This window comes from Nannospalax galili, unplaced genomic scaffold (genome assembly GCF_000622305.1).
Source record: "Nannospalax galili isolate Female #2095 unplaced genomic scaffold, S.galili_v1.0 scaffold332, whole genome shotgun sequence".
In the NCBI taxonomy this organism is placed as follows: domain Eukaryota; kingdom Metazoa; phylum Chordata; class Mammalia; order Rodentia; family Spalacidae; genus Nannospalax; species Nannospalax galili.
In genome coordinates, this window is record NW_008333794.1 from 1,273,467 (window position 1) to 1,299,735 (window position 26,269).

Here is a 26,269-nt window from a genome sequence, read left to right on the forward strand (position 1 = left end):
TGTTAATCTCATCCCATGAAATTTTTATTTCAGATGCTTTTCATCTCTACACAACGTTCTACTGGACTCTTTTTATATCTCCCACATCCCTTCATCATGCTAAGCATATTGATAACAGCAGTTTTAAAGTGTGTGCCTCTGAATCCATCACCACAGCTTCTATGGACAAATTTTTCTCCAGGTTGTAGACTGTCGTGTTAGGAAACTCTCTACCACTGTGTATGAATTAGTTACTTGCGCATCACTGTGTTAAAATACCTGAAAGAACAACTTAAAATGAGGAAAATTTTGTTCTGGCTTATGGTTTCAGAGTCAAGGCCACTTGGCTCCATGCACATGGGCAGGGCATTATGCCCATGGCTGGGAGCTGGTTTCTTCATAACCAACCAGGAAGCCCAGGACACATCAAAAAGGGGCCAGGAAAAATATAACCTGCAAACCTGCCCCCAGTGACCTATTTCCTCCAGCTAGGCCTCCTTCCCAAAGCTTCCCTAGCTTCCCAAAGCAGCACTACTACCTAGAAACCAAGAGCTCATAACATGCACTTGTGGGGACGTTTCATTTTCCAAACCACAGCAGTGACAAAATCCCCAAGGAAGGGAAACGGTTTATTTTGGCTTTGTAGTTTCAGGCCTGTGACAGCACAGTGCAGAAGCCAGCAGCTCTGCCTGTGTGGCTCTCTCTCTCCCCTTCTGTGCTGGCAAATTCCAGTCCCCTGCTCTGAGTTTTACAGAGCACAGCCCCCACTGTGTTCTGTATGGGTACCCACTGCAACTGCATCAGGGAGCTGGGGCAGCCAGGCCACGGCATTTGCTCTTTTTCTGCTGTGGTTTGAATGTGGCTTGTCCACTCCTAAATTCCCAATGAAGTTTAACTCCCATTGAGAGGCATTAAGAGGATGGAAGCTTCATCTGATTCTGGTTTTTACAAGTGAAACCTTTGGGAGGTAACTGGGGTTATAGTCATCACAGTGGGGACCTATGACAAAATCCTGGTATCTTTATGAGAAGAGAAAGGGAGGCCAGAGGGCAGAGCCACAGCCCCTCTGTCTTGCCATGTGAAGTCCTGTGCAGCCCCTGGACTCTGCCTTCTAAGACTCTGCACCAGACATGGCTGTCAGCCTCCCAGGATCATGAGCCCAAATAAAGCCATTACTTAATGACTGCCCCAGTCTGTGCTATCCTGTTAGAAGCAATGGAAAACAGACTATCTCTTAGGGATCATGGTCTAGAAACAAGCATTTTGTAGACCCCCCCCCAAGTTTCTTGGTTTTTTTTTTTTTTTTTTTTTTCAAGAGAAGGCAAAGCTAGTCTGGAAATGGAGCCCCTCTGTCTTCAGACACCTCACACGAAGGAAGAATCAGTTTTCCTGTTTCGTTAACAGTCTGTATGAGTCTGTCTTAAATAACACATTCGAGTGGAATCATACAGTAGCCATCTTTCTGAGACTGATGTATTTTATTACTCTGTCTCATCCACGTGGTAACAGTTGTCAGAATTTCCATCGTTTTTAAGGCTGAATCACAGTCCATGGTGTGGACAGATAATATTCTATTAATTCATGTGTCAGTGGACACCTGCATTACTTCTTTTTGGCTCTTGTTAATAGTGCTGCTATGGATATTGGTGCAATGATCTATTTTAAGTCCCTGTTTTTAATTCTTTTGGGAATATACCCAGAAGTTGAACTGATGGAACATATGGTAATACTAATTTAACTTTCTGAAGAACTGCCAAACTGCTTTCCACAGTGACTGCACCGTTTCACAGTCTCATCAGCCATGCGCCAGAGTTCTGATGGCTCTGTATCCTCAGTGACACTTGCTTCTTGTTATTTTACATACATGCCAAAAAGCCAAGCCATTCAGATGCATGCACATGAAAAAGTAAATAATCATTCACTTCTCTCTACAGTCTCCCCATTTGTCGTGTGCCTTTCTAGAAGGTTCTGTGCATACATAAGCTCATTTACACATTCCTACTGTTCTATAGAATGGTAGTTTCCTGTACAGATATTTCCTTAGCCTGTCTTAGGAATTACAGTGAGTCCTGGGGTTAGTCCCACTGTGCTCAGCCTCTCTGGCTTGCTCCTTGTAGAGACTGCTCAGTATTCTTGGACTAGATGGGACTTCGTGTTTGGACAGCACTGATCTGGTTTCTAACCTGTGCTAGCAGATGTGAGAACACTTTTATGTACCTGTGGAGTCTGATGGACACACATAGGAACAGAGCTGCTGAGTCTAAAGAATCAAAATCGTTTAAATTGGACATATTGGATTTTCCTCTCAACAGGTTTCTTGATGTACCACAAATAAGTCAGAGGACCTTCTGACACTACTTGGCTTGTCGCACTCTCAGTCCCGTCACAGGCAGATGGCAAGGCCAGAATGACCATTATCATGACTATTTCCCTATTGAGGGCCAACCTGCACTGGCTTCCCCTGGGTGCCAGAGCTAGCCTGATTCTGGGAAGATATGAGGAATGCCATGAGGGAACCAAAGTGATGTTGGAAACTGGAAAGCATGGCACCTGGCCAGGTCAATGCCAGGCTTTAAAGGCAAGAGAAAAGTGACATTAAATCTCAGCAGAGGTTGTCTGGCTTCCTGGGAAAAGCCATTCCCAAGGCCCAGGACAGACAGAACCACTTTGTCCCCACTCTCTGACCAAAGGTGACTGAACAAGCGTGTGAGGAAGCTGAGACTCAAGCATTTAGAGTGAACAGCCCCACATGACCAGGTTATTTTCCCCTCATGCAACATGTGATCAGTAAATGCTTCATGACCAAATAATTACCTTCCTTCTTTCTCTTTGCCCTTTGGCTTTCCAGCCAGGTGGGGTCCCTGAGCAAACAGCAGGAGATGAGGGTGGGTGATCACTGCCCTTAGGCTCCAACTCAGTGGAGGACAGTCCACTATGAGCCTGCATCTGAGTGTATGCATCTGTCACAGGGTGATACTCTTGTGGCTTACTGGTATCCTCTGAATGCAACTTGAAGGTTTGAACCAGACAGTCGATCATACAGAGAAATCTTGAGACTTCCCTGTCACCATTTGAATATAAATTTTTATTAATATGTGTTAATTGTACCTATTAATAGGATCCAGAGTATTATTTCAACACTTGCACCCTGTGAAAGAGGCTGGATTTAATACAATTTAGCTGCTAAATGGTTAGCATTTTACAAATAAGTACATGCCCAGCAGAATTCCAAGAGGCTGTAATAATACAAGTGGCCACTGCTCTGCTCCCTCCATTCAACTCCAGAGCTGTTTTCTGATTGCTTATTTTTGGTAGTTACCCTACATTTCTGAATAATATGTTCATGCTGTTATTTCTTGGGATTTAGGTATAACTGGTTGATTAGCTGTTAATTTAGCTTTTTACACACCTTTCTTTCTCCACTTTTCTCAGACAGTTATTTTGCTTTTGGGGGTTTTATGGTGCTTATGAATATGTATAATTATTCATTTTACCCTGAAGTGGTGTGCTGTAAATTCCCAACTATTTCCTCTCTACTTTCAGTTTGTTAATCTCTGACTCATGTTTTCACTCGCATATTCTCTCACCTGCATATTTGATTCTTTCTTCGTGTTCTAACATTTCATCATTGTCTCATCTAGTCTCTCTAGATACTTTTGTTCTTATGCTGCAAGTCTTTCCTGGGCATCTTCATTTCTCCTTCTTCCATCTGGACTGGGTACTCTTTGGGCCCAAAGCACAGCAGCCAGCCTGGGATTCCCCAAGACCACTCTCCTAATAGGATTTGCTATTTCCTGCTTCTATCACCTCCTTTTTCCTTGGTTTACTCCCTCATTCTGCCTGAGCACATCCTTGAAGAATCTTTTCAGAAGTCCATGGAAGGTGGATCGGGGAGTTCCACAGCATGGCTGTGCATTCTTTTCCTTTCCTCTCACTGAGAAGTATATCTAAGTCTTTATTTTTGAATCTGAGACATGATTGCTTCTGCTAAGAAAGTGTGGTAGAAATGATGGTAGGTGACTTCCAAGGACACGTCATGGTATGCCAGACTGCCTTTTCCCTGTTTACTCAAATACATACTCTGAACTCTGGGGCTGCCATGGTAGAGAGGCTATGGAAAGCCCAGCTACAAGGCTTGCAGGTGAAGCTAGGCCTGAACACCATCCAGTACCTTTGCTGAGTTACCAGAAGCAGATAAATTACCTAGCTGAGCCAGCCAGAGTTCTTGCCCCACACAGGCAGAAGATGTGGCCAAAGGATTATTGTTGAATTTAGGTGTAGTTTGTTACATGATAGCTGACAACTGAACAAAATGCTTTTTAAACTTTTGCACATCTAAAAATGTCTTTGCTCTGCTTTTCTGCTTAGTGAGTAGTGAGTGGGGCTAGGAATAGGACAGCAGGTTGGAAGTGGACTTCCTTCAGGATGGTACAGGTGCTGCTCCAGGGGTCTGCAGCATGAGGGTTGACTTTTCGGATGACCAATGCCAGTCCAGTTCCCTTTCCTTTGTTTACCCACTCCACCCAAAGCTCACAAGGTCTTCACTTCATCTGGAAGTTGTGAAATTCCTTGTGGGGCACCTCACAGTGGCCACCGATGGTTTTGCTGTGGTGAGTCCTAAGGGAAGACTGCCACTTGGAGGTCATGTCTTTCTCTTTTCTCTGTCTTCTCTTTGGGGAATTCTTCCTTGCTGGCTGTTGAATCTTCCGGACTGAGTCTTTTTACTCTCCTGTCTCGGCCCCATTTTCCCACCATTTTTGTGTACAGTTCTCAATTACCTTGGGATAATTTGACTTATAATTATTAAAAGTTTCATGATGGTGTTATGGTTTTGATTTTAAATGTTCCCCAATAGCTCATGTGTTAAAGTCTTATTCACCAGCCTAAAGCACCATTACAAAGTAGTGGAACCTTTAGGAGGTAGAAATGAGGTCATTGAAGGTATGCCCATTAAAGGAAACAAGGACATCCCTCCTTCTCTCCCTGATTTCTCTCTTTTTCTTTCAACAGGGTCTTACTATGTAGCCTAGCCTGGCCATAAACTCATGGCAATCCTGTCTCAGCCTCCCAGATGCTGTACCACTCTGCATAGCTTCTTTTCTGTTTTCTAGCTGGTTACTTTCAAAGGGAGTATATCTGCCTCACAGGACCTTATTGTAGGTCCCATATGAGAGACTCATGATGGTCTGATGAAATAGCAACTGGCCCCGTATGGATTCCTGCCCAGTAGGTCCCTGAACTTGATAGCTGCCATCTGCCCAGCTCCATCCTCAGGCATAGTAGATATGACTCAACTCTTGAGTGACCAGTCCCAGGATCAGAGTCAGATGCCCAGCCTGGAAGGTGGTCTGTGACCCCATGACTATTTGAACTCCTACTTCTTGTTTATAATACCTTCCTCCCTGTGCCACTGTCAATAAGCCTTGGGATTTCCTACAAAGAGGTACTGGCTCACAAGCCTGGAAAGGCCAGAGGCAGGGCCGCCTTTGGGGCTGACTTAATCCAGGTGCAATTCAATGACACCTATGATGTTCCCTCTGGCACGTGCCATCTGGTTCATCTATGGCTGACTCCTCATAGATGTAAGGAGGCTGCCAGCCAGCCTTAGCTGGTCCCACTTCTTTGAGCCCCTTGGTGGAATAGAGATGCCCTATGACCTCTTGCTGTGCCTTCATAGGCAAGTGAGGTCCCAGGACAGGTGGTGGCAGTGCCCAGGGATCTGTATTCAGACCACTGCCATTTCTTCCTGTGGTTCCAGACTGTCTGTCTGTCTGTCTGTCTCGATCTCTGTCTCCATCTCTCTGTGTGTGTGTGTGTGTGTCCATCCCTTGTGTGTGCATATTTGTGTGGATTGTGCCCTATGGGCAACACAAGGGATATGAAGTTATGATAGAATAATTGTTTCCTTAGCAGAGTGTCTTAGTCCTAGAGCCCATGTATATATTTTGTTACATGGCAAAGAGGAACCACTGGCTTGAGTGTTGCTAATTAGCTGACCCTGAATAAGGAGAGTCCCCTGGATCATCCAGATGGGCTATTTTAATTGCAGAGACCTTAAAAGAGGAGGAGGGAGTCAGAGAAGATATGAGGCAAGGCAGGGCTGTGCTGCTGCTGGCTTCTGAGATGGAAGAAGGGGCTCCAGACCAAGATACAGCAGCAGACTCTGCTGGTAGAAAACAGAGTGCCCCTCTGGACATGAAACTTCATGTCTGGGTATGGTGGCACACATCTATAATTCTAGCACTTGGGAAGCCTCCCAAGGCAGGAGGATTGCAAATTTGAGAGCCACCTGGGTTACACAGCAAGGTGCTCTCTCTCAGAAAACAAAAAGGCAGCTGGGTGTGGTTGCACACACCTTTAGTCCAGCACTTGGGAGGCAGAGGCAGGGGGTAGGCAGAACGCTGAGTTCAAGTCCAGCCTGGTCTACATAGTGAATTCCAGGCCAGTTGGGGCCATAGAGAGACCCTGTTTCAAAAAGACCAAAACAACAAAACAAAACAAAAAACAAAAAAAAAAAAAAAAAACCTGGAAAAAAATGGTGTGCTGCTGTGTTTACACATCTTTCTGTGGAATGAGGGGCTGTGAAGAGCAGGGCCTGACCTTGTGCTGCCCTGGAAGTGGCCACCTGCTGCCACTTGCCCACCTCCCTGCCTGCCTCTGTCCTGGATGCTCACTCTCCTTTTACCCAGCACAGGGACCCTTGTTCAACCAAGACTTAACATTGACTCGCAATATGAAATCCACAATGCAGGTGATCTTTCGTTAGTAAAAATGTATTTTCTAATTTCGTAAGTTTGCAACGAGAGCATTTGCTCATTATAAAGTCGGTCTGAGAACAATGCTGCCTCTGGCTGAACACAAACGGAGTTGGAGTTGTGTGGCTGGCAGCTGCAGTCTTTTATCAGCCCAGCATCCAATTGTGTTTCTTCACTGCGCAGTCCAGCTATCGTGCAGTCACAAAGATAAGAATCTCCGAATAGTAGATGGTTTACAAGGGGCATCCATGCTTCGGGACTGGAACCCCTTCCCCACAGTGAAGGAAAGACTGACAGAAAGATCTCTCTCAATAGTCACCTGGGGAGGGTTCTGAATTACAAATATGCAAGGTAGAGAGAAGCACTCAGAGCTGAAAGTGAACACTAAAGCCAGCAAACACACGCTCTGTGATGCAGAATTAGAGAAACTCATGTCAGACATCTGAGACCTGGATGGCACCTGTGGGAATCAGTCTGAGTCTTGCCAGCTGCTGCCTGCTCTCTAGTGCTGAAGTAGCTGGGGAGGGGGCGGGGGGCTATCTTCCCGGGAGACCACTTTCTCCTCCCTCAGCACTCCCCAGAAAGTTCCGTTCCAACTTCCCCAGAGGAGACTTTGCTATCTGTTGACAGCAATGTTGGCCTAGTCCAGGATGGCACTCAGTATTGGATGATGCCCCAGGGCATCTCCTTATGGTCTTCAGGGGCTACAGACTTGAAGGTGTGTCTTTTCTAGTTCTGTGATAAAAATACCGACCAAAACCAACTTGAAGAGTAAAGAGTTTATTTGGTTTACAACTCACAGTCCATCAACCAAGGGAAGCCAAAGCAGGAGCACAGGCCATGGAGGAACACTGCTTGCTGGCTTGCTCCCCTGGCCTGTGCTCAGTCTGCTTTCTTCTACAATACAGGACCACCTGCCCAGGAGCAGCTCCGCTCACTGTGGGCTCGGCCTCCCATATCACTCAACAGTCAAGAAAATGCCCCAGCGACCAGACCACAGGCCAATTCAATGGGAACAATTCCTCAATTGAGGTTCCCTCTAACCAGGTGTGTCAAGTTGACCACTAAGTTATCTAGCACAGGGAGTCCTTATTACCATGGGAAGAAATTAGAACCAGCTTAAACCACATTTACATTGCTCCCTGAAATCTGAGGTTTCCTGAGGTCCAAGGTTTTGCACTTTGCCTTGGGAACTGCTGATTAGGATGACAGTAATAACACCTCAGCTAAAGCATGTGTATAGTTTTGGTGTTTAACACATATTTCGCTCAGCATTTTCTCCCAGTCTGCACACTAACCCCGTAAAGTATAGAGGGTTTTCCTTCCCATTCTGCATATGAGGAAAGTAAGATCTGGCAAGTTCTCTTGCCCTTGGTCCAGGCTGGCCAAGTGGCTGGGCTAGACGAGAGCCCTGAGCCCATTCATTCAGATGTGCCATCATAGTCAGGTGACAGACAGTTTTTAACATGTTCAGGTGGGCGAGCAGGCACAGGGATTCTGTGAAGAGTAACTCAGGCAGGCAGAGATCCTGTAGATCCTGGACCCTGGCTGCTGCCAATTGGAGGAACAGCTCTGTCTTGCCAGGAACCTGCATACAATGACCCTCCATTAAGGGGTAGAATGAGTCCACTGGAACTCAGGGTCCCAACCAGGCTCTGAGACCAAGCCCATGGCTTAGAAATGTTCTCTGTTCTGGTCACCCAAAGATCCATCCATGTTCCAGATACTTCAACAGGGACTTAGGGTGTGACCTCCAGGAGACAGACATGGCCCCTGCCTCCCAGAGTGTAGCCTTTTAGGAGAGCATCTATATTGGGTCCCCAGGATTCCCACGTTGGTGTCAGAAACCAGTTCCAAGTGACTCCAGTTTTATTGAGCATGCCAGGGATAGCAGTTGGAACCTGGAAACACCAGCTCACAGTTCTCAGTCAGTGTGCACCAGTGAGGTGCCGTCTCATGCAATGAGAGCTGCCTCATGCAGGGTTTGCCTCGCTCTGGGAAGATCCTAGGGAATCTACCCTACTTACAAAGGGGCCTCACATGTGGATCTCTTGAGAAGCAGCCACCAAATGGATCTGCAGCATTGACCCAGAAATATAGATGAAAGCAAAATATATGGCACTTTGTGTGCCTTTGCACATCACCCCTAAAACATACCTGGGAGGGACTCACTGTGCACAGCTGGAGTAATGGTTCACCTCACCCTTCCAACAGGGGAGGGATGGAAAGGCAGCAGGTAGCTAGTGGGTGCCATTTTTCACTCAGACCCTGCTCTGACCCTGGGTCCCGGAGGTTAGGTCTGTTTTGTTCAGCTAGTACCAACCTGCAGAAGGTCCTGTGCAGCTGAGAGCTGGACAGAGGCACTGAGCAATTCTTCCCTGGATACCCAATGCCAACCCTGAGGAGCCTTCTGTGTCTAGGACACAGGCTCAGCAGGCAGAATGTTCTGCTCACTGTGGACTGTGAAACAGAGCTGGGTTCTGGGTATGAGAATGTGGCCATAGCTAGGCCCACAGTGGGCAGGCACTGTGGCTGCAGGTCCAGGCAATTCTGATGCAAAGACTGAGCTGGGATACTGCTCTAAGAGAACATTTATTTGGAGATGACTCATCTACCCAGGCCCATGCTCCTCCCTCTTTCAGGTGTTCATCGCTTAGTTATAACTTTTCTGTTCTCAGTGGTGAATCCTGTGCTTAAGCCATGTGACCAGACTGATCATGATGCCACAGAGAGGCATCAGTTTTCCTACTCCAGGGCCTCTGCCTAGCCTTTCCCATGACTGCGTCATCAAAAGCACCCATGGGTTGGCATGGAAGTGTTCTCTAGTCCCTAGCAGAGCAGGGCACCTCCCTCCTCTGCACTCCTGTGTCCCACCCCCACCATGCAATCCACTGTCTGCTCTGTACTGTCCTATCTACCTTACCAGGCTAGGAGGCCCCCGATAGAAGACCCTGTGCCCTCCCCCTGCCACTGCCCAGTGCGGCTTTGCACAGGGGCCATTATGCATGCAATGTGAAAAGCCAGCACCACATCGGATGCCGGACCTTATATTTTGAGGCCTGGCTGCCAGGCTGTGGGTCTTCTAGCTGTGGTTCCTCATCTTTGGCCTCAGTGCTCACCACCTTCCTCAACCAGATCTGAAGGTGGTGGGATGAGGTCTCGGGGATTCATTCTGGCCACCATGCAGACATCATAGCTGTCATGCATGAGGACATTGATGGCAACAACATTCCACTGGTTTTCCCAAGGGTCCAGCTCCAGAATCTCTTTGGAGATAACCTCATGGCGATCTGAAAGACAGCAAAGTAGGAAGAAAAAAACCATTGGGGAATTAAGTACAAAGGCTGTCATCACTGTACCCAACCACGTCTTCTTTGAGCATCAAGGATTACTTAACAACCAACCAAGTAAGATACTTTAGGGCAGTGTAAGATACTGTCTTGATATTTAAGGATATAAGGAAGACTATGATGTAGTTCAGATTTTTCAAAAACTAAGAATGGTAAAGACCTCTTGTTGCCCTTGCTGAGGACCTGGGTTCAGGTCTCAGCACTCACATGGTAACTCCACTTCCATGGGATCCAATGCCCCCTTCTGTCCTCTGCAGGCACCAGGCACTGCATGCATATTGTGCACTAACATACATGCAGGCACTCACACATACACATAAAATAAAAGTAAATAAATCTTTAAAAAATTATATAAGGGGCTGGAGAAATGGGTTAGTGGTTAAGAACACTGGATACTCTTTTAGAGGATCTGGATTTGGTTCCCAGCACCCACATGGTGGCTAACAATTGTCTGTCACTCCAGTTCCAAGGGATCTGATGCCTTTTGACCTCTGAGGGCATTACACAACACAGGTGCACTTACACAAGTGCACTTATACATATGCAGAAAATACACTCATAGACAGAAAATAGAAATAATAAATAAAATATTTCTATTTTCTGTATATGAGTGTATTGCCTATATGTATGTGAATGCACCTGTGTTGTGCAATGCCACGAAGGTCAGAAGAGGGCTTCAGATTCCCCTGGAACTGGAGTTAAGGATGGTTCGTAGCTGCCATGTGGGTGCTGGGAATCAAACCCAGGTCCTCTGCAAGAGCAATCAGTGCTCTTAACTGCTGAGCCATCTCTCCAGCCCCCCAATATTTAAAAAAAATTATCTAAGTATTAGGCAGAGTCAGGTAGATCTTTGTGAGTTTGAGGCCAGCCTGATCTGCATAGGGAGTTCCAGGCCAGCCAGGGCTACATGGTGAGACCCTGTTTTAAAAAATAATCAATAAACCCACTAAACAAACAAACAAACAATCTAAATATTAACAGAGTCCACCATTGTCTCAATTTGAAAGGATGTTTCAATACCACTCTGAAGACTGGATGGAGCAAAGGGAAAAACTGTCCCAATCTCTGAATCTCTGTACCCAGGAGAGAAGGCATAGCCCGAGTACTGGAAGTGACTCAGCCACTGCCTTTCCTGGGCTTATGTTCCAGACAGGGATGCTGACACTCAGCCAGGATGTGTGCCATTCGCTGACAGCGTAAGGACCCTGCACAGCTTGAAGAGAACTCAGTAAAGAAGGGAGCTTGAGGAAGGTGTAGGGAGCGTTTAGGGAGACCTGCCATTGATGGCACAGTGTACCAGGACTGACATCAGGGGCCTGTAAAGGAGGGCCACTGAGACTTCCAGAGGGGAACTCTCTGGAGAGTGTGGCCTGGAGGTTGATGGAGATAGAGGAGGATAGATGTGGTCACACTTGGCAGGGCTGCAGTGCAGGGATAAATACCCTGTGCTCTGTGTATCTTTACATGATAGTCAGGTGGGCATGGCCATGAGAAGTCAGAGGAGGAAAATAACCAGGTCCTAAAGGATGGTCAGAAAGCAGAAGACAGGAGGGAACATGTTAGCCCTCCCTCCAAAATCAGGATCTGTCTGTACCATATGTAGATGTTTTTTAATGCAAGGTATTTTCTAATTGATTTTCCCCATATTCTTTACTGCAAGATATTTAAAATATCTTTTATTTCTTTTTGTGTGTTTGTTTTGGTAAAGACTGCTTTGTTGGTGGCAGTTAGTACAAGTCAATAAATATTGATCCCCAAAGAGCTCAATTACTCATTAGATTACTGGCCCATAGACAGGTAAATGAACCTGAACTAAGTGATGACTGAAGACAGTCCTGCTTCTTGGGAAATGAAGCTACAGTCAACTGGCATATGGCATATGCTGTTCCACCAGCTGTAAGAGCCATTGTGAGTCTAACAGGAGGGCATCGGGTTCCCCACCCTTCAGATGCACTAGGACTTGCACTATCCTCCTGAAATGGCTTTTATTTCTCTGGAACTTTATTTTCAAAATGCCCATGTGAAGCAGTGCCGATAGTCCTGCTGATAGGATTTGATGAAGAGCCAGCACATTCCCCAGCATCTTGGGTCACTTGCAGTCCACCAACCATGACAACTGAACACCCAAAATGAAAACTACCACCTCAGAAATGGAACTCGCCTCCTGGCACTGCTTTTTATTCCTTTTAAATAAAATAATCTCAATTTTGTTTCTTCTAAAATGTTTTCAAACTATATGAAATAGAATCCTTAAACTTTTACACAGTAACTATTTTTTTCTTTTTTTAAAATTTTATTATTTTTATTTTATGTGTATGCGTGTATTGCCTGCATGTAGGTAAGTGCGCCTGTGTTGTACAATGCCCATGGAGGTCAGAAGAGGCTGTCGGATCCCCTGGGACTGGAGTTCCCCACAGTAACTATTTTTATAAATAAAAATTTAATTTTACAATAGTAGACTTTTTTTTTCTTTTTGGTCTTTTTGAGACAGGGTCTCCCTGTAGCCCCAATTGTCCTGGAACTCACTATGTAGATCAGGCTGGCTTTGAACTCACAGAGCTACACCTGCCTCTGCCTCCCGAGTGCTGGGATTAAAGGCGTGTGCCACCATGCCCAGCCCAGTAGAATATTTTTTATAGACAGGAATAAGATTTTCTTAGAGAAAGGCTCTTTCTACATAAAATAAAAATTCATAAAACCCTTTGGCAGAGCTTTAGCCTAATACCTGTTCTTTCCAGCAGGTGGTGATAGCACAATAGCTATTTTAAAGTGAAAATGCAAAAATCCAGGGTTGCCTGCTTTGTATTTCTGTGCCCCCCCCCCTTACTGGAGATTCCCAGAACCTAGAGCCTTGCAGGTGTTGCACATGTTAGGTAGGTGCTCTAACACTGAGCTACACTCCAGCCCTGAATACCTTTCTGAAAATTCATGCTTGGAGATAAAACACATCTGTTTAGCCACTCACTCTTCTGTTCACTAGTCTATACACCTGCTGTAAGCCCGCGCTGTGTTGGGTAATGGTCCTCAGTGGACACCTGTCAGGCCATAGCTGGCCTCCAGGACAGGCTACCTCTCCTGGAAGGGCAGCCTGGTGGCCATGTGCCTATCTACTGCACCTATGACTGATGGCTCCTGGGTGGATATGGACTCAAGGCTACAGATAGCTGATATGCAGCCTGGGCACCAAGGACTGATGCAAAAGAGGTGGGCTGAGTCAATTGCATTCACTCTTTCTGAGATTTTAGCCTGAGAATGAGGCCAGTCATGTGTGACTGAGAATCAGAAGGGTGATTACCTAGACACTACTATATGGCCCTTTGAATAAAAATTCCTGACCTCTGGTGTACATCAAAGCCAGAAGGGTCAAAATGGACTGTGTCCAAGCCAAGAAAATGAAAATCAGAAACCTCGGTCGGGTAGGCCATGCACTTAGGCTGAGCTCTATGGTGCCTCAGCTCCCTTAGGACACTGAGGCTGGGCATGGGTGGGAGGGTCAGCTGGGCAGGGGTATGCCTCCTCATTTAGGCCTGCTCAGAGACTGGGCCTCCACTGGAGATGTTTGCAGGTAAAGCACTGTATTGACAGAAGGTTGAAGACCACCAGGCAGAGGTCAACAGAGGGAAAAGTGACAGGCCTGAGAGATGAGGAATACAAGACATGAAGTGTGGAAGGCACTAGGCTAAGATCCAGGGCAGCTTTACTGGTGTTCTGATGTTTGGAGATCACTGCCTATTCTAGTCTGTTCTGAGGATAGGTGAGTTGTGGTTTTCAACCTGGATCCCTGTGCTCAGGCACCTAGGAAGAAAGAACTTCAATTGAGAAAATTCCTCTATCTCACTAGCCTGTGGGCTTGTCTGTGGGGCATTTTCTTGATTGCTAACTGACGTAGGAGGGCCCAGCCCACTGTGGGCGGTGCCATCCATGGGCAGGTGGGCCTGGACTGAATAAGAGAAGTAGCTGAGAATGGGCCAGGGGGAGCAAGCCAGGAAGCAGTGTTCCTCCAAAGTCTCTGCTTTGTTCCTGTCTCCAGGTTCCTCTTGAGCTCCTGCTCTGACTTCCCTCAATGATGGACCGTCACTTGGAAGAGTAAGATGAAGTAAACTCTTTCTTCCCCAAGTTGCTTTTGGTCATGATTTTATCACAGCATCTGAGAAGCAAACTAGAATAGTAGGTAGTTTTGGACAAATGACTTCATTGCTCTGTGCCTCTTTTTCCTCCTCTGTAACATGGGCCTTAGAGTATGGACTCAAAGGTGTCATGAGTGACTGCATGCACATCACAGGTGAGCCCCAAGAGCAGTCTGGTGCATCCAGAGACAGGATGCTATTATGAATGCAGCTACCCTCCGTATCAACTGGTTCTGCATCTGTGAACTCAACCAACCTGGACCCAAAATATGCAAAAAAAAAAAAAAAAAAAAAAAAAAAAAAGGCAACTACATCTCTACTGAGCATGCGCAAACTTTTCTCTTGTTATTTCCTAAACACACAGCATAAGAACAATCCACACAGCATTACAATGTGTTGGGTGATACAAATAATCTAGAAACATTTAGAGCCCAGCTTCTTAAACTGTGGGTCATGACTCTACTAAATGAGGTCACAGAACTGAATGTTCTGGTTGTGAAAAATTTGGCCATAGTAAAAGCTTTCTAAATGCCCAGTGACTAAAAATTAATTCAAAGTCAGGTGCATAGTGAACATGAGTGTTTCAGGGGTGCTTACCTGTGTTGTACTGTGTGATGTAACTACAACCCTGGCTCTGAGCACACAACACTGTGCACTTTGCTGTCACCATCCCAGGTAGTGCCTCAAATTGTGTATTATGTGTTATAAATTGCAGTGCTTTTACTGCACACACACTTTCTGCTCTTATAGAAACACAATAGCTTAATTATAGAAAAATTTAAAAAATATTTTCCTACCATCGTATCACAGCACATAAAACTCAAATCACTAAGTCTTTGGGTTGTATAGTGTTAAAATGTTTGATGTTATTTATTTATTTATTTTAAAGTAGTTTTTTAAAAAATTATTTATTATTTTTATTTTATGTGTATTGTGTTGTGCAATGCCTATGGAAGACAGAAGAGGCTGTCAAAGCCCCTGGAACTGGAGTTATAGACAGTTGTTAGCTGCTATGTGGGTGCTGGGATTTGAACCTGGGTCTTCTGCAAGAACAGTCAGTGTTCTTAACCACTGAGCCATCTCTCCAGCCCCAAAATGTTTGATTTAAAAAAATGCTGTTTGGGGCTGGAGAGATGGTTTAAGGGCATTGGCTGCTCTTCCAGAGGGCTTAGGTTTGGTTCCCAGCACCCACATGACTGCTAACAACCATATGTAACTCCAGTTCTAGGGGATATGACGCCCTCTTCTGGTCCACCATGGGCAATGCATGCACATGGTGCCCATACATACATGCAGGAAAAACACACATAAAAAATAAAAAATCAATCAAAAAATTTTTAATTGCTGTTTGATTTGCTGACTTGAGTTTAATAAAAATCATTAAATGAATTTTGGTGTGAGATTAGGAAGAATTTCCAACAATTTCAGAAATGGCTGTAAACATCCTTCTTCATTTGTACTGTGTTTATGCAAAGCAGAATTCTCAGTACTGATGATTATGAACTCAGTATTAGCTCTGAAATGCGTTGAAGGTACTCTGTGTAATGGTTAATACTATCAACTTGACAGGCTCTAGAGTCACCTAGGAGACGACCTCTGGGCATGTCTGTGAGGGAGTTTCTAGACTGGGTTAAAAAACCAACCTTAATATGGGCATCACCATTCCATGATCTGGAGTTCTGGGCTGAATAAAAAAGAGGAAGTGATGTGAGCATCAGAATCTCTCTCTGCTTCCTGACTACAGATGCAACATGACCAGCTGCCTCACACTCCTGCCGCCATGCCTTCCTGGTGCCCTCAAACTGTGAGCCACAACAAACCCTTCCTCAAGTTGCTTTTGTCAGGCATTTGATATCAGCTATGAGAAAAATAACTAACATACTCTATGTCCTATAGTTTCAAATATCAGGCAACATTTAATTTTTTTTGCAAAAATAAGCACATCTGTTGCTAAAACTCCTTCCTTGGGGAAGATGTAAACAATGTCTGCCCTCTCTTCCCTTGGTCCCAGTGACAAAGTTCACCCTGGGGAACCAGTGAGTTTATCAGGCTTACTTACAGAGCAAGTGTGGGTGCATCCCTCTAAGGCCATACTGAAGAGTCTTCACCCAGCATGGATGATGGCTTCCCCATAGCTGCACAAAGGGAGCGTCCCTCCCTTAGTCTTCCCTGGCATATATACTCTAGCCCTTCCCCCAAGCCACATGCAATTAAGGCCCAGTTGCCCACAGAGGGTTGGGAGGTGTGGGTGGATGCTCAGATAAGGGCACTATAACCCTCTTTGCCCCGCTTCCTATGCAGGGTCATCCACAGTCGACAAGCCCAGCTGTGATGATCTTTTGCAAATGGGCACAGCTGAGCTCAGAAAGATGGCATCTGTCTGGCTCAGAGGAAGGTCCTGTACAATATCCATCTCTTTGTATGCAAATCTTTCATCTTTAATAATAGAGATGGGAAAATTATATGTATGCCAAAGAATTGTTTTAAAATAAATTTCTAGGTTGGTTCCATTTCCTTGCTGTAGTAAACAGCAGTAAACATGGGGTTCAAATATCTCTACCTTAAGGTATGGAGTTCTCTGGGTTTAGGCCTAGGAATAAGGTAATTGGGTCATATGGTATCTCTATTTTTAATTTTTTGAGAACTTTCCACAGTGATTTCCATAACGGCTGTACTAATGCTTACTCCTACCAGCAGTGAATAAAGGTTTCTCTTTCTCCAATATGTACTACATTTGTTGTCAATTTTTTTCAATATTTTAATTTTTATTGAATTTTTGTGCATTTCATACAATATATACTAATCGTATCTAAAACTCCCTCCCCATCTGCACCCCTATAGCCACCCCGCCAACAGATTTCATGCATTCTGTCATATGTTAAGGCCTATCAAGTCAAGTTTGTGTCACTTGGTGTGAGTTTATCCACTGGAGCCTGGTCAGTCTATCCAGAGATACTCCCTTAAAGAAGACCAACTTGCCTTCACAGCAGTGATCAGCTGCCAATACTAAACCCATATCAATACAAGTAATTCTGTTTGTGTAAAGATGGCTGATGTTAATAATATGATTACTTAATGGACACTTCTTTTTTTTTTTTTTTTTTTTTTTTTTTTTTTTTTTTTTGGTCTTTTTGAGACAGGGTCTCCCTGTAGCCCCAGCTGTCCTGGAACTCACTATGTAGACCAGGCTTGCCCTGAACTCACAGAGATCCACCTGCCTCTGCCTCCTGAGTGCTGGGATTAAAGGCGTGTGCCACCAGGCCCCGCTCCATCTGCTTTCTTATACAATACAGAATGACCTGCCCAGGGGTGGCATCACTCATAGTTGACTGGGCCCTCCCATATCACTCAACAATCAAGAAAATGCCCCACAGACATGGCCACAGGCCAATCCAATGGAGGCAATTCCCCAGTTGATGCTCCCGCTACCCAGGTATCTCAAATTGACAACCAAATCTTTCCAGCACAATTGACCCCTTGTCAACTTGACACACAAATACATCACTATTAAACCATAACCTTTTCATTTCTTGTTCCCAAGATACGATGTTAACAATGTCACAACATAAGACAGTACAACCTTAACAGTCCCACAGTCCTTAAAAAAATCTAAACACTTAAAAGTTCACAGTCTCTTTTAAAAGTCTCTTAACTGTGGGCTTCTGTAAAATCCAAAACAAGTATTGTCTCATTTCAAAAGGGAAGAATTGGGCACACCTAAGCAAAACCTAAGTCCAGCAAAATAGCCCTGGGCTGGATATCTGGGATTCATTCACGATTTTCTGGACTCCAAAGGGTTTTGGCAGCTACATTTCTCCAACTCTGCCGTCCACAGCACACACAACCCAGGCCGGCTTCATTCCATACCTGCTGCTGCCCTTGGTGGTCACCCCATGGTCCTGGAATCTCCAAAAAGCTGGGGTCTCCACTGAAATTGAGGCTACACCTTCAACAATGGCCTATTGTTGCCTCTTGGGGTGCAAAGCCTCAGAGTCTCTCCATGACCCCTTCAATCTTGGGGTCTTCACTGCAACTGAGGCTGCACTTTCACCTATGACGTTTCCTGACCTCTCAGAGTGCCAAGCCTCAGATGCTCTCTGTGATCCCTTCACACTTTCAACATCAGAACCATGCAGGAGACTCTTACACATTACTAAGTCCTGCTTCCAGGTTGAGATGGAGGCTTGGGTTCCCTCTAGACCCCTAGCTTCTGTGTGCTGACCCTAAGAAAATACTTCCCAGAAGATTTTTACCACAGTGATGCTGGTCTCTTGTTACTTCAGCTGATTTTTCAGCCCCAACTAACCAGCATCAATTGTCCCAGTAAAACAAAGGTTTCACTTCAGTAGTTCTGATCTCTTCTTAATCACAGCTGATTCTTCAGCCCTAGCTGACCAGAACCCATAGATTCTCAATTCAAGATATCACACAAACAGTCCTGATAGCCTCTGCTTCCCTTTGAAGCTCCACAAGCCAGGCCTCCATCGTCTACAACTCTTTCAGCATAACTGTTCCAGTCTCACTCAACAATCAAGAAAATGCTGCACAGAGGTGGCTACAGGCCAGTCCAATGGAGACAGTTCCCCAATTGAGGCTCCCTCTTACCCAGGTGTGTCATGTTGACAACCAAAGTTATCCAGCACATCCACTGTTTTCTCAATTAGACAAAGGAACTGGTCCAGACAAGCTCATTAACCTGCCCAAGGTTTTACAGCCCTCACCACAGAAAATCCCACTGGATAACACTGCTACGAGGGAGCCAAATAGCATGATTAATGCATTTAATCATAGAAATACAGAGCCCTATGCTGAACAAAGGAAAGCACGCATTCATTCAAACACTTCTACAACATAAACATTAACTAGCCGTGGATTAGGGAAAAGAAGACTTTCAATGTATTTTCCAAAGCAGAAATTATAGACACAATGAATATGTCCAGAATGCAGTTGAATTAGAATTTCACAAAGGACAAGCAGCACTCAGCATATGAACAAACACATGAAAAAGGTGTCCTGACACTGCCCGGGATGTGCTGTGGATGAAGCATCCAGTGATAGCAAGGAGCTCTTGATCTTGTTAGGTGTGACAGCAGCATGGCGGGTATGTTAAAGCATCTGCCCAGTTAGAGATGGACACTGAAGTATGGATGGGTGAAATGGCCTGATTCTTAACATTTCTTTAAAAATCCTTCAGAAGAAAGAAGAGAGAAGGAAAACAAAAGTATATTTGGGGCAGAAATAAAATTGACAAATTTGCTGAAGTGGCTGTGGATATGCAGATAGATGTATTATTTGATTTAGCTTGATATATGATGTGAAATTTCTGAAAACAGATACAAAAAACAGCAAGCATAACTCCCCAAACAGAGTTAGCATGGTTTTGCCAGGCACGGTGGGGCAGACTTGTAATCCCAGCTACATGGGAGGCCAAAGCAGCAGAACTAAGTTCAAGGCTAGCCTGGGCTACAGAGTGACTTCAAGACCAACCAGTCAATTTAGTGTGACTCTGTTACAAAATATAAAGTGAAGAGAGGGTTGAGGACATAATTCAGTCATAGAGTGCCTGCCCAGCATGAGGTTCTGGGTTCAATTCCCAGTAAAGAAAAAAGAAGTGGTAGTTTTGATTGAATTAAAAAAAAAATACACACACACACACACACACACACACACACACACATTACATTTATAGACCAAAATTGGGAAGGGCCCACAGCTTAACTGCAACCCTAATTAGAAACTAATTAGATAGACTTCTCAATCTTGGGAACTGTGGAGGGCTTTATTATTTTCAAGGTAATTGACTTACAAAATCCCAGTGACTATTACCAGGGCTGTGGAAACCAGGAAATCAGGTCAGACCTTTGACCTTAAATAAAAAACTTTCAGTTACAGACAGAATCATTTGAACCAGGCCAAAAGCCATATTTCAGCATTTCTATTCTATTTGGAATTCCTTCTCTGTCCTCTTGACGGGTGCTAAATTAATTCATTTTCTTTTCTTTTTTTTCTTTTCTTTTGTTTTCCTTTTTTTTCTTTGGAGACAGGTTTCACTATGTAGCCTGGGCTGGCCTGGAACTATGTAGACCAGGTTGGCTTCTATCTTACAGAGATCTGCCTGCCTTTGCCTCTTAAGTGCTGGGATTAAAGGCATATGCCATCACACCCAGCCCCGCCCATTTTCATTTTTGCTGTCTTCTCAGATAAGCTTGTGAGGCTGTCTCTCTTTTAAGTGCTGGTATGGTTCAAATTTCTCCGTAGTTTATCATTTCAAGGTTGAATTTTGTTTTAATCCAAGACTTAGAATGATGCTTTAAAATTTCTAGCCAAGTTGTATGAAAATGGGAATGTATGGGTATGTGCAATCCTTCCATTGCAAAAATTTAAAAATAAGATTTATTTATCATGTGTTTGTTTGCACATGCACACATGTGCCACTGCACACATGTGAAGATCAGAGGACAGTCTTTAGAAGTCAACTCTCTCCACCATGGGGGTTCCAGGGCTTGAACTCAGGTTGTCATACTTAGTGGCAAGTGCCCTCACCTGCTTAACTATCTCACTGGCCTGTAAATTTTTAAAAATATTTTTATTTTATGTTTATGAGTGTATTGCCTGCATATATGTGAGTGCACTCATGTTGTGCAATGCTGCAGAGGTCAGAAGAGGGCTTTGGATTCCCCCGGAAGTGGAGTTAAGGACAGTTAGTAGCCGCCATATGAGTGCTGGGAATCGAACCCCGGTCCTCTGCAAGAGCAGTCAGTGCTCTTAACTGCTGACCCATCTCTCCAGCCCCGGCCTGTAAATTTATAATTTAATTGTATCATGGCCAGGTATATAACTTCTGTAAATTCCACTTTGGAAAATAGATTGAGATTTGATTTGCCTTGTATATGGTTAATGTATACATTTTAATAGTGTTTAACAGGAATGCATATCTTTGTTTGGTGTAGAGTTCTACATCTCTATTAATTAAACATGCTGGTTACTGCCTTTGTAGCGGGGTCCCCTAAGGGACTTTCTGTGGTGAGGGATGCATTCTGTAACCTGTGCTGGTCAGTGCAGGCACTGTGCTGTTGAACACTTTGAACTGTTGCTAATGAGACTGAGGAACTGATTTTTTATTTTATTTTATTTTTAACTTTTATTGGCTTAAACAAAAAATAAAATAATCACATGCATCTATTGAATGTCTTGGATGGTTCAACTTTAAATCCTTTTGCTTTAGTTTCTAGCAACTTACCTCTGGTTTCTGAGAAAGGTGTCTTGAAGTCCACCCATTTCTATGGAGTTATCCATTTATCCTGTTTCTAGTAAATGCCTTCCTAGTTTGAAGATGTCACAGTAGGGTTTTGATGGCAGCAGGGGCAATCTGGCTGGCTGTGACATATGGGTCTGTTGAGAGGACAGCAGCTCACAGACTGGGGAGCTGAGGCCAGAATGCCAGCACTATGCCCTCATCTATGCCCTCTGAGTGGCAGGATGGGGAGACTGCCTGGTCCAACTCTGGGGCTGTGGGACAGGGGTTCAGGAGGAGGAAGAGCTATGCACCTCACAGCAAGAACAGGAGAGGGCCTGGACTGTGGGCAGCTGTGTTCTTCCTACAAGCAAAAGTAGCTTCTCAATTGTCTTGGAATGTGCTTAGCATGATCACACTCCGGTTCTGGCTTCCTTTCGTTTTACCTGGAAGCAGCTTTGTGTCTTCATTCAAATGAATGCAGGCTGCATCTCCTAAAACTGAAGTCAATGAGCTTTTCTGTACTAATTTACCATTTGAGTGCTGTTTACTGAGGACAGTTTTATTTTTCTTTTGAGGACAGTTTTTTAAACCACGTGTGCATATTGCCATCGTTCCTGGAAGGCTATTTCATTGATGTGGGATAAAATCATTAGGTTAATAGTAAGACTAAGAATATAACCAGAGAGGCTTCTCCTCTGAAAGAGGGTACACTATTATGCACCTTCTGTGTGCCCCAGGTTGTCACAGCCTCCACCAGGAATGGCTCGACAATGTGGTACATCCTCTTGGCAGTGTGTTTGTGTGTGTGTGTGTGTGTGTGTGTGTGTGTGTGTGTGACTTTTGCTGTCCTTCTAAGCTCAGAACTCACAGCCCAAGGAAAAGGGGCTGGCGTTTGAGTTGACCCACTTAGCAGTTTGAGTTCTTAGAATATTATCATGGTAACAAGGAAAAGAAGCAGGAGGCTGAACCCCATGTCAGCTCCTTTCAATCCAGCTAATTTCCAGAAATAGATGTTCTACATATAGCAGCATCTTTGAAGGAGTTGGGCAGCCTGTGTCCTGCACCTCCAGTAGTGAGGGTCAAGCTGCTGCCTTGCAGGAGACAGGCTCAGGGATATTAGGGACAAACAGAAAACTCACAGGACTTTTTGAGGTAAATTAAGAGAGAGAAAGACGTGAGAGCCCACTTGTATGGCAGACTGCCCCAGGGTGCACCCCGTGCTTTTCAGGGGTGCTTTGTGCTGTCCCTCTCACTGAGGTACTTCAGTGAGAACATGGAGGAAGCATTGTTTTTCATCTAAATTTCACTCTTGAATTCAGACAGAAAACTGGAGATGGTATTTGGGGGCCCTGCAGAAATGTTTTCCACTGACTTGTTCTTTAGTGAAAAGCTAACTTGCTAGTAATTCATTATTATAGGATTGAAAAAAGATTGATTTTTATTATTTTTAATGAAGTGTGTGTATCTGTGTAGGGGTATGTGCAACATGAGTATAAGTGCCTATGGAGACCACAGGCATCCAATCCCCTGGAGCTGGAGCTACAGGCAGTTTGTGAGCTGCCTGGCATGGGTGCTGGGAACTGAACTTGGGTCCTCTACAAAAGCAGCAGGTACTCTTAACTGCTGATCCATCTCTCCAACCTCTATAGGAATATTATTGAGGACATTTCCCATTAGCCTATACGAGGCCACAGGGAGAAATCATCCTCAAGTCTTAGATGTGCAAATGCTGTCCTTAGCTTGGGGACTTGGTAAACCCACAGCAGGGCCCACTTTCCTCTTGTACTGGCTCTGTAGGGGTCACATGCAGCAGTGAGGATGGTTGGGGCATCTTGTTGCTGACTGCTCCTGCCTTGACTGGGCACTTCCTGCCTTTTCTCTTCATCCTGTTTCTGTATTGTGTTACTTTTCTTCTCACTGTGCAAATACTTGACAAGAAGGGTTGTAAAGAAGGATTTGTTTGAATTCAGTTCAGGGAACATAGTCCATCATGCTAGTGAGGCATGTGAAGGCAGATTGCTCCATGGTGGTGGGAGTGAGTGGTGGTAGCTTGCTCAGCTCACATCTGGGCAAACAGAAAAAAGACTGGAAGTGGGGCTGGACTATAAACCTGAAGGCCTCCCTCCTCCCCCAGGCCTTCTTCCACAATCTAGGCCTCCTCCCCAAAGTTGTGCCACCTCCTAAAACAGCATCACCAGCTGGGGACCAAGTGCTCAAACATATGAGCCTGTGGGACTTTTCTTTTTTAAGAATTTCTTTTTTTTTCATTTGTGACTATGTATGTATGTTTGGGGTGAGTCTATGCTACATGAGCGCAAGTGCCCTGGAGGCCAGAAGAGAGCATCAGTTCCCCTTGAACTGGAGTTACAAGCAGTTGAAAGCTACCTGATGTTGGTGCTGGGAACTGAACTCAACTTCTCTGGAACAACAGTACATGCTCTTAATCTTGGAGCCACCCCTCTAGCCTGTGGGGATCCTTTATACCCAAAGTATAATACAGACGTACTAATTCCTGTCTTGGTGTGCCCTGCATGCTGCACTCTATCCTGTGATGCTGATAACTCTGGAGGCGTGAGGGTAAGCTATCTTACTGTCCATGTTGTTTTGGCCTAGTGGGTGTGTGGATGAACAACAAGGAGTAAAAGGAGTCACCAACCACAGCCTACCTTGTCTTGTTCTCAGGCAGGGATGTGACCTGCTCTTTTCTGGTGGTGAGGAAGTGGCCTGTCAGTGACAGCAGTAATTAACAACCCTACTCTAAGAAGGGAGGACCTGAAGCAGAGTGTCATAACAGGCATGACCAGCAGGTGGCAGCCTATCCAAGAGGACTGAAGAGCAGCAAGTGGCTCTGCAGTAAGCGGAAGGGAACCATCTTCACCACCCTCCAGAGCAACAGGGTAGGAATAAGAGAAGGCAGTGTTTTTTCTTTGGCCATACATTTAACTAGTTAAAGAGTTCATTTTTTCCATCAGTGGAAAGAATGCTCCTGTACATTACTTCTGATAGAAGGACAACTGATATTCCACTGAGTATAAACAAGCTTCTACATTTTCTGAGTTTATTGATAAGCACATGGAATATGTGTTTTATAAAGCCACACAGAAACATTAAAAAGGCAAAGGATTTCCTTTTCTTGAGAGGACTTTTAAGAAACATGTTAACTAGGGCTGGAGAGATGGAGCAATGGTTAAGAGCACTAGTTGTTCTTGCAGAGGACCTGGGTTCGAGTCCCAGCACCCACATGGTGGCTAATAACTGTCCAGTTCCAGAGGATCCAATGCCTTCTTCTGACATCTGTGGTTACTGCATGACATGAGTGAACTATTTATATGCAGGCAATACACTCATACACATAAAATAAAACTAATAAAATATTTAAACAAAACAAAACAAAACAATATCACCAAAAAAGTGTTAAGCTTTCCCTAAGGATAACTTCTAACAAAGGGTTGGGTCAGGGTTGCAAGGCTGGGGAGGATGGAAGCCACGAGTGGAGCTCATGTGCTTGGTCTGCATGTGTGGATGAGTGCAGAATTTCTGCAGGTGCCATTCAAAGCTCTCAAAGAGACTGTCTCCACTTTAGTTTTGATTATTATTTATAAACAGCAAACTTGGCTTGGGGGGCATCTGCAACTGCATGAGCTTTAACACATGTGTAGATTCATGCAGCACCACTATAATGAAGACACAGAAGATCCATGCCTTTGAAACACCCTGATGATGCCTCCCTTATAGTCAAGCCCTGTCTCCACTCCTACTGATCTGTTCTGCTCCTCTAGTTTTGTCTTTTCCAGAAAGCAACACAAATGTAATAAAAGTATGTAAAGTTTTGAATTTTGTTTTCTTTTTTTAACTTTAAAAAATTAAAAAATATTTAAAAAATATTTTATTTATTATTTTTATGTGTATGAGTGTATTGCCTGCATGTATATAAGTGCACCTGTGCCGTGCAGTGCCTGTGGAGGTCAGAGAAGGCATCGAATCTCCTAGAACTGGAGTTACAGATGGGTGTTAGCCACCATGTGGGTGCTGGGAATTGAACCTGAACAGAAGAGGCTGTCAGGTTCCCTGGAACTGGAGTTGCAGATAGTTGTTAGCTGCCACGTGGGTGCTGGGATTCGAACCTGGGTCTTCTGCAAGAACAACTAGTATTCTTAACTACTGAGATATCTCTCCAGCCCCCGAAGATTAAAAAAATTTTAAGTGTATGTATGTTTTGCCTGCATCTATGCAAATGCACCCTTGAGTATAATGCCCATGGAACCCAGAAGAGGGTGTCATATCCCCTGGAACTGGAGTTATGGATGGTTGTTAGCTGCCATGTGGGTACTAGGAACTTGGATCCTCTGCAAGAGCAGCCAGTGGTCCTAACAGCTGAGTCATTCATCTCTCCAATGCCCCCATTTTTTTTTTAACTTTTTTAAAATTGCATTTTTAACCCCAGCATTTGGGAGGCAGAGGCAGGCAGATCTCTGTGAGTTCAAGCCCAGTCTGGCCTACATAGTGAGTGCCAGGCCAGCTGGGGCTACAGAGAGACCCCCCCAAATATTACATTAAAATATTTTATTATTTTTATTTTATGTGTATGAATGTGCAAGTGCACCCATGTCATGCAATGCCCGCAGAATCAGAAAAAGGCATTGGATTCCCCTGGAACTGGAATTACAGATGGTTGTTAGCCACCATGTGGGTGCTGGGAATTGAACCCAGGTTATATGCAATAGCAGCCAGTGCTCTTAACTGCTGAGCCATCTCCCCAGCCCCTTAAAATTACATTTATATATGTGTGTGTGCACACACACGTGTCACAGTATGGCATCA

General features: G+C 44.6%; 1 protein-coding gene and 1 pseudogene across 1 annotated transcript in view; both read right to left on the reverse strand.

Annotated features, from left to right (window-relative positions):
* Positions 1-9,748: 9,748 nt before the first annotated feature.
* Kbtbd12 (kelch repeat and BTB domain containing 12) overlaps positions 9,749-26,269 on the reverse strand; it is a 77,190-nt gene continuing 60,669 nt past the window's right edge. The window contains exon 6 of the mRNA XM_008828560.3: positions 9,749-10,024. Coding sequence (XP_008826782.1) covers positions 9,843-10,024 — 182 coding nt within the window. The 3' untranslated portion in view covers positions 9,749-9,842. The remainder of the gene's footprint in view (positions 10,025-26,269) is intronic.
* On the reverse strand, positions 11,848-12,167 carry LOC115069528 (annotated as a pseudogene).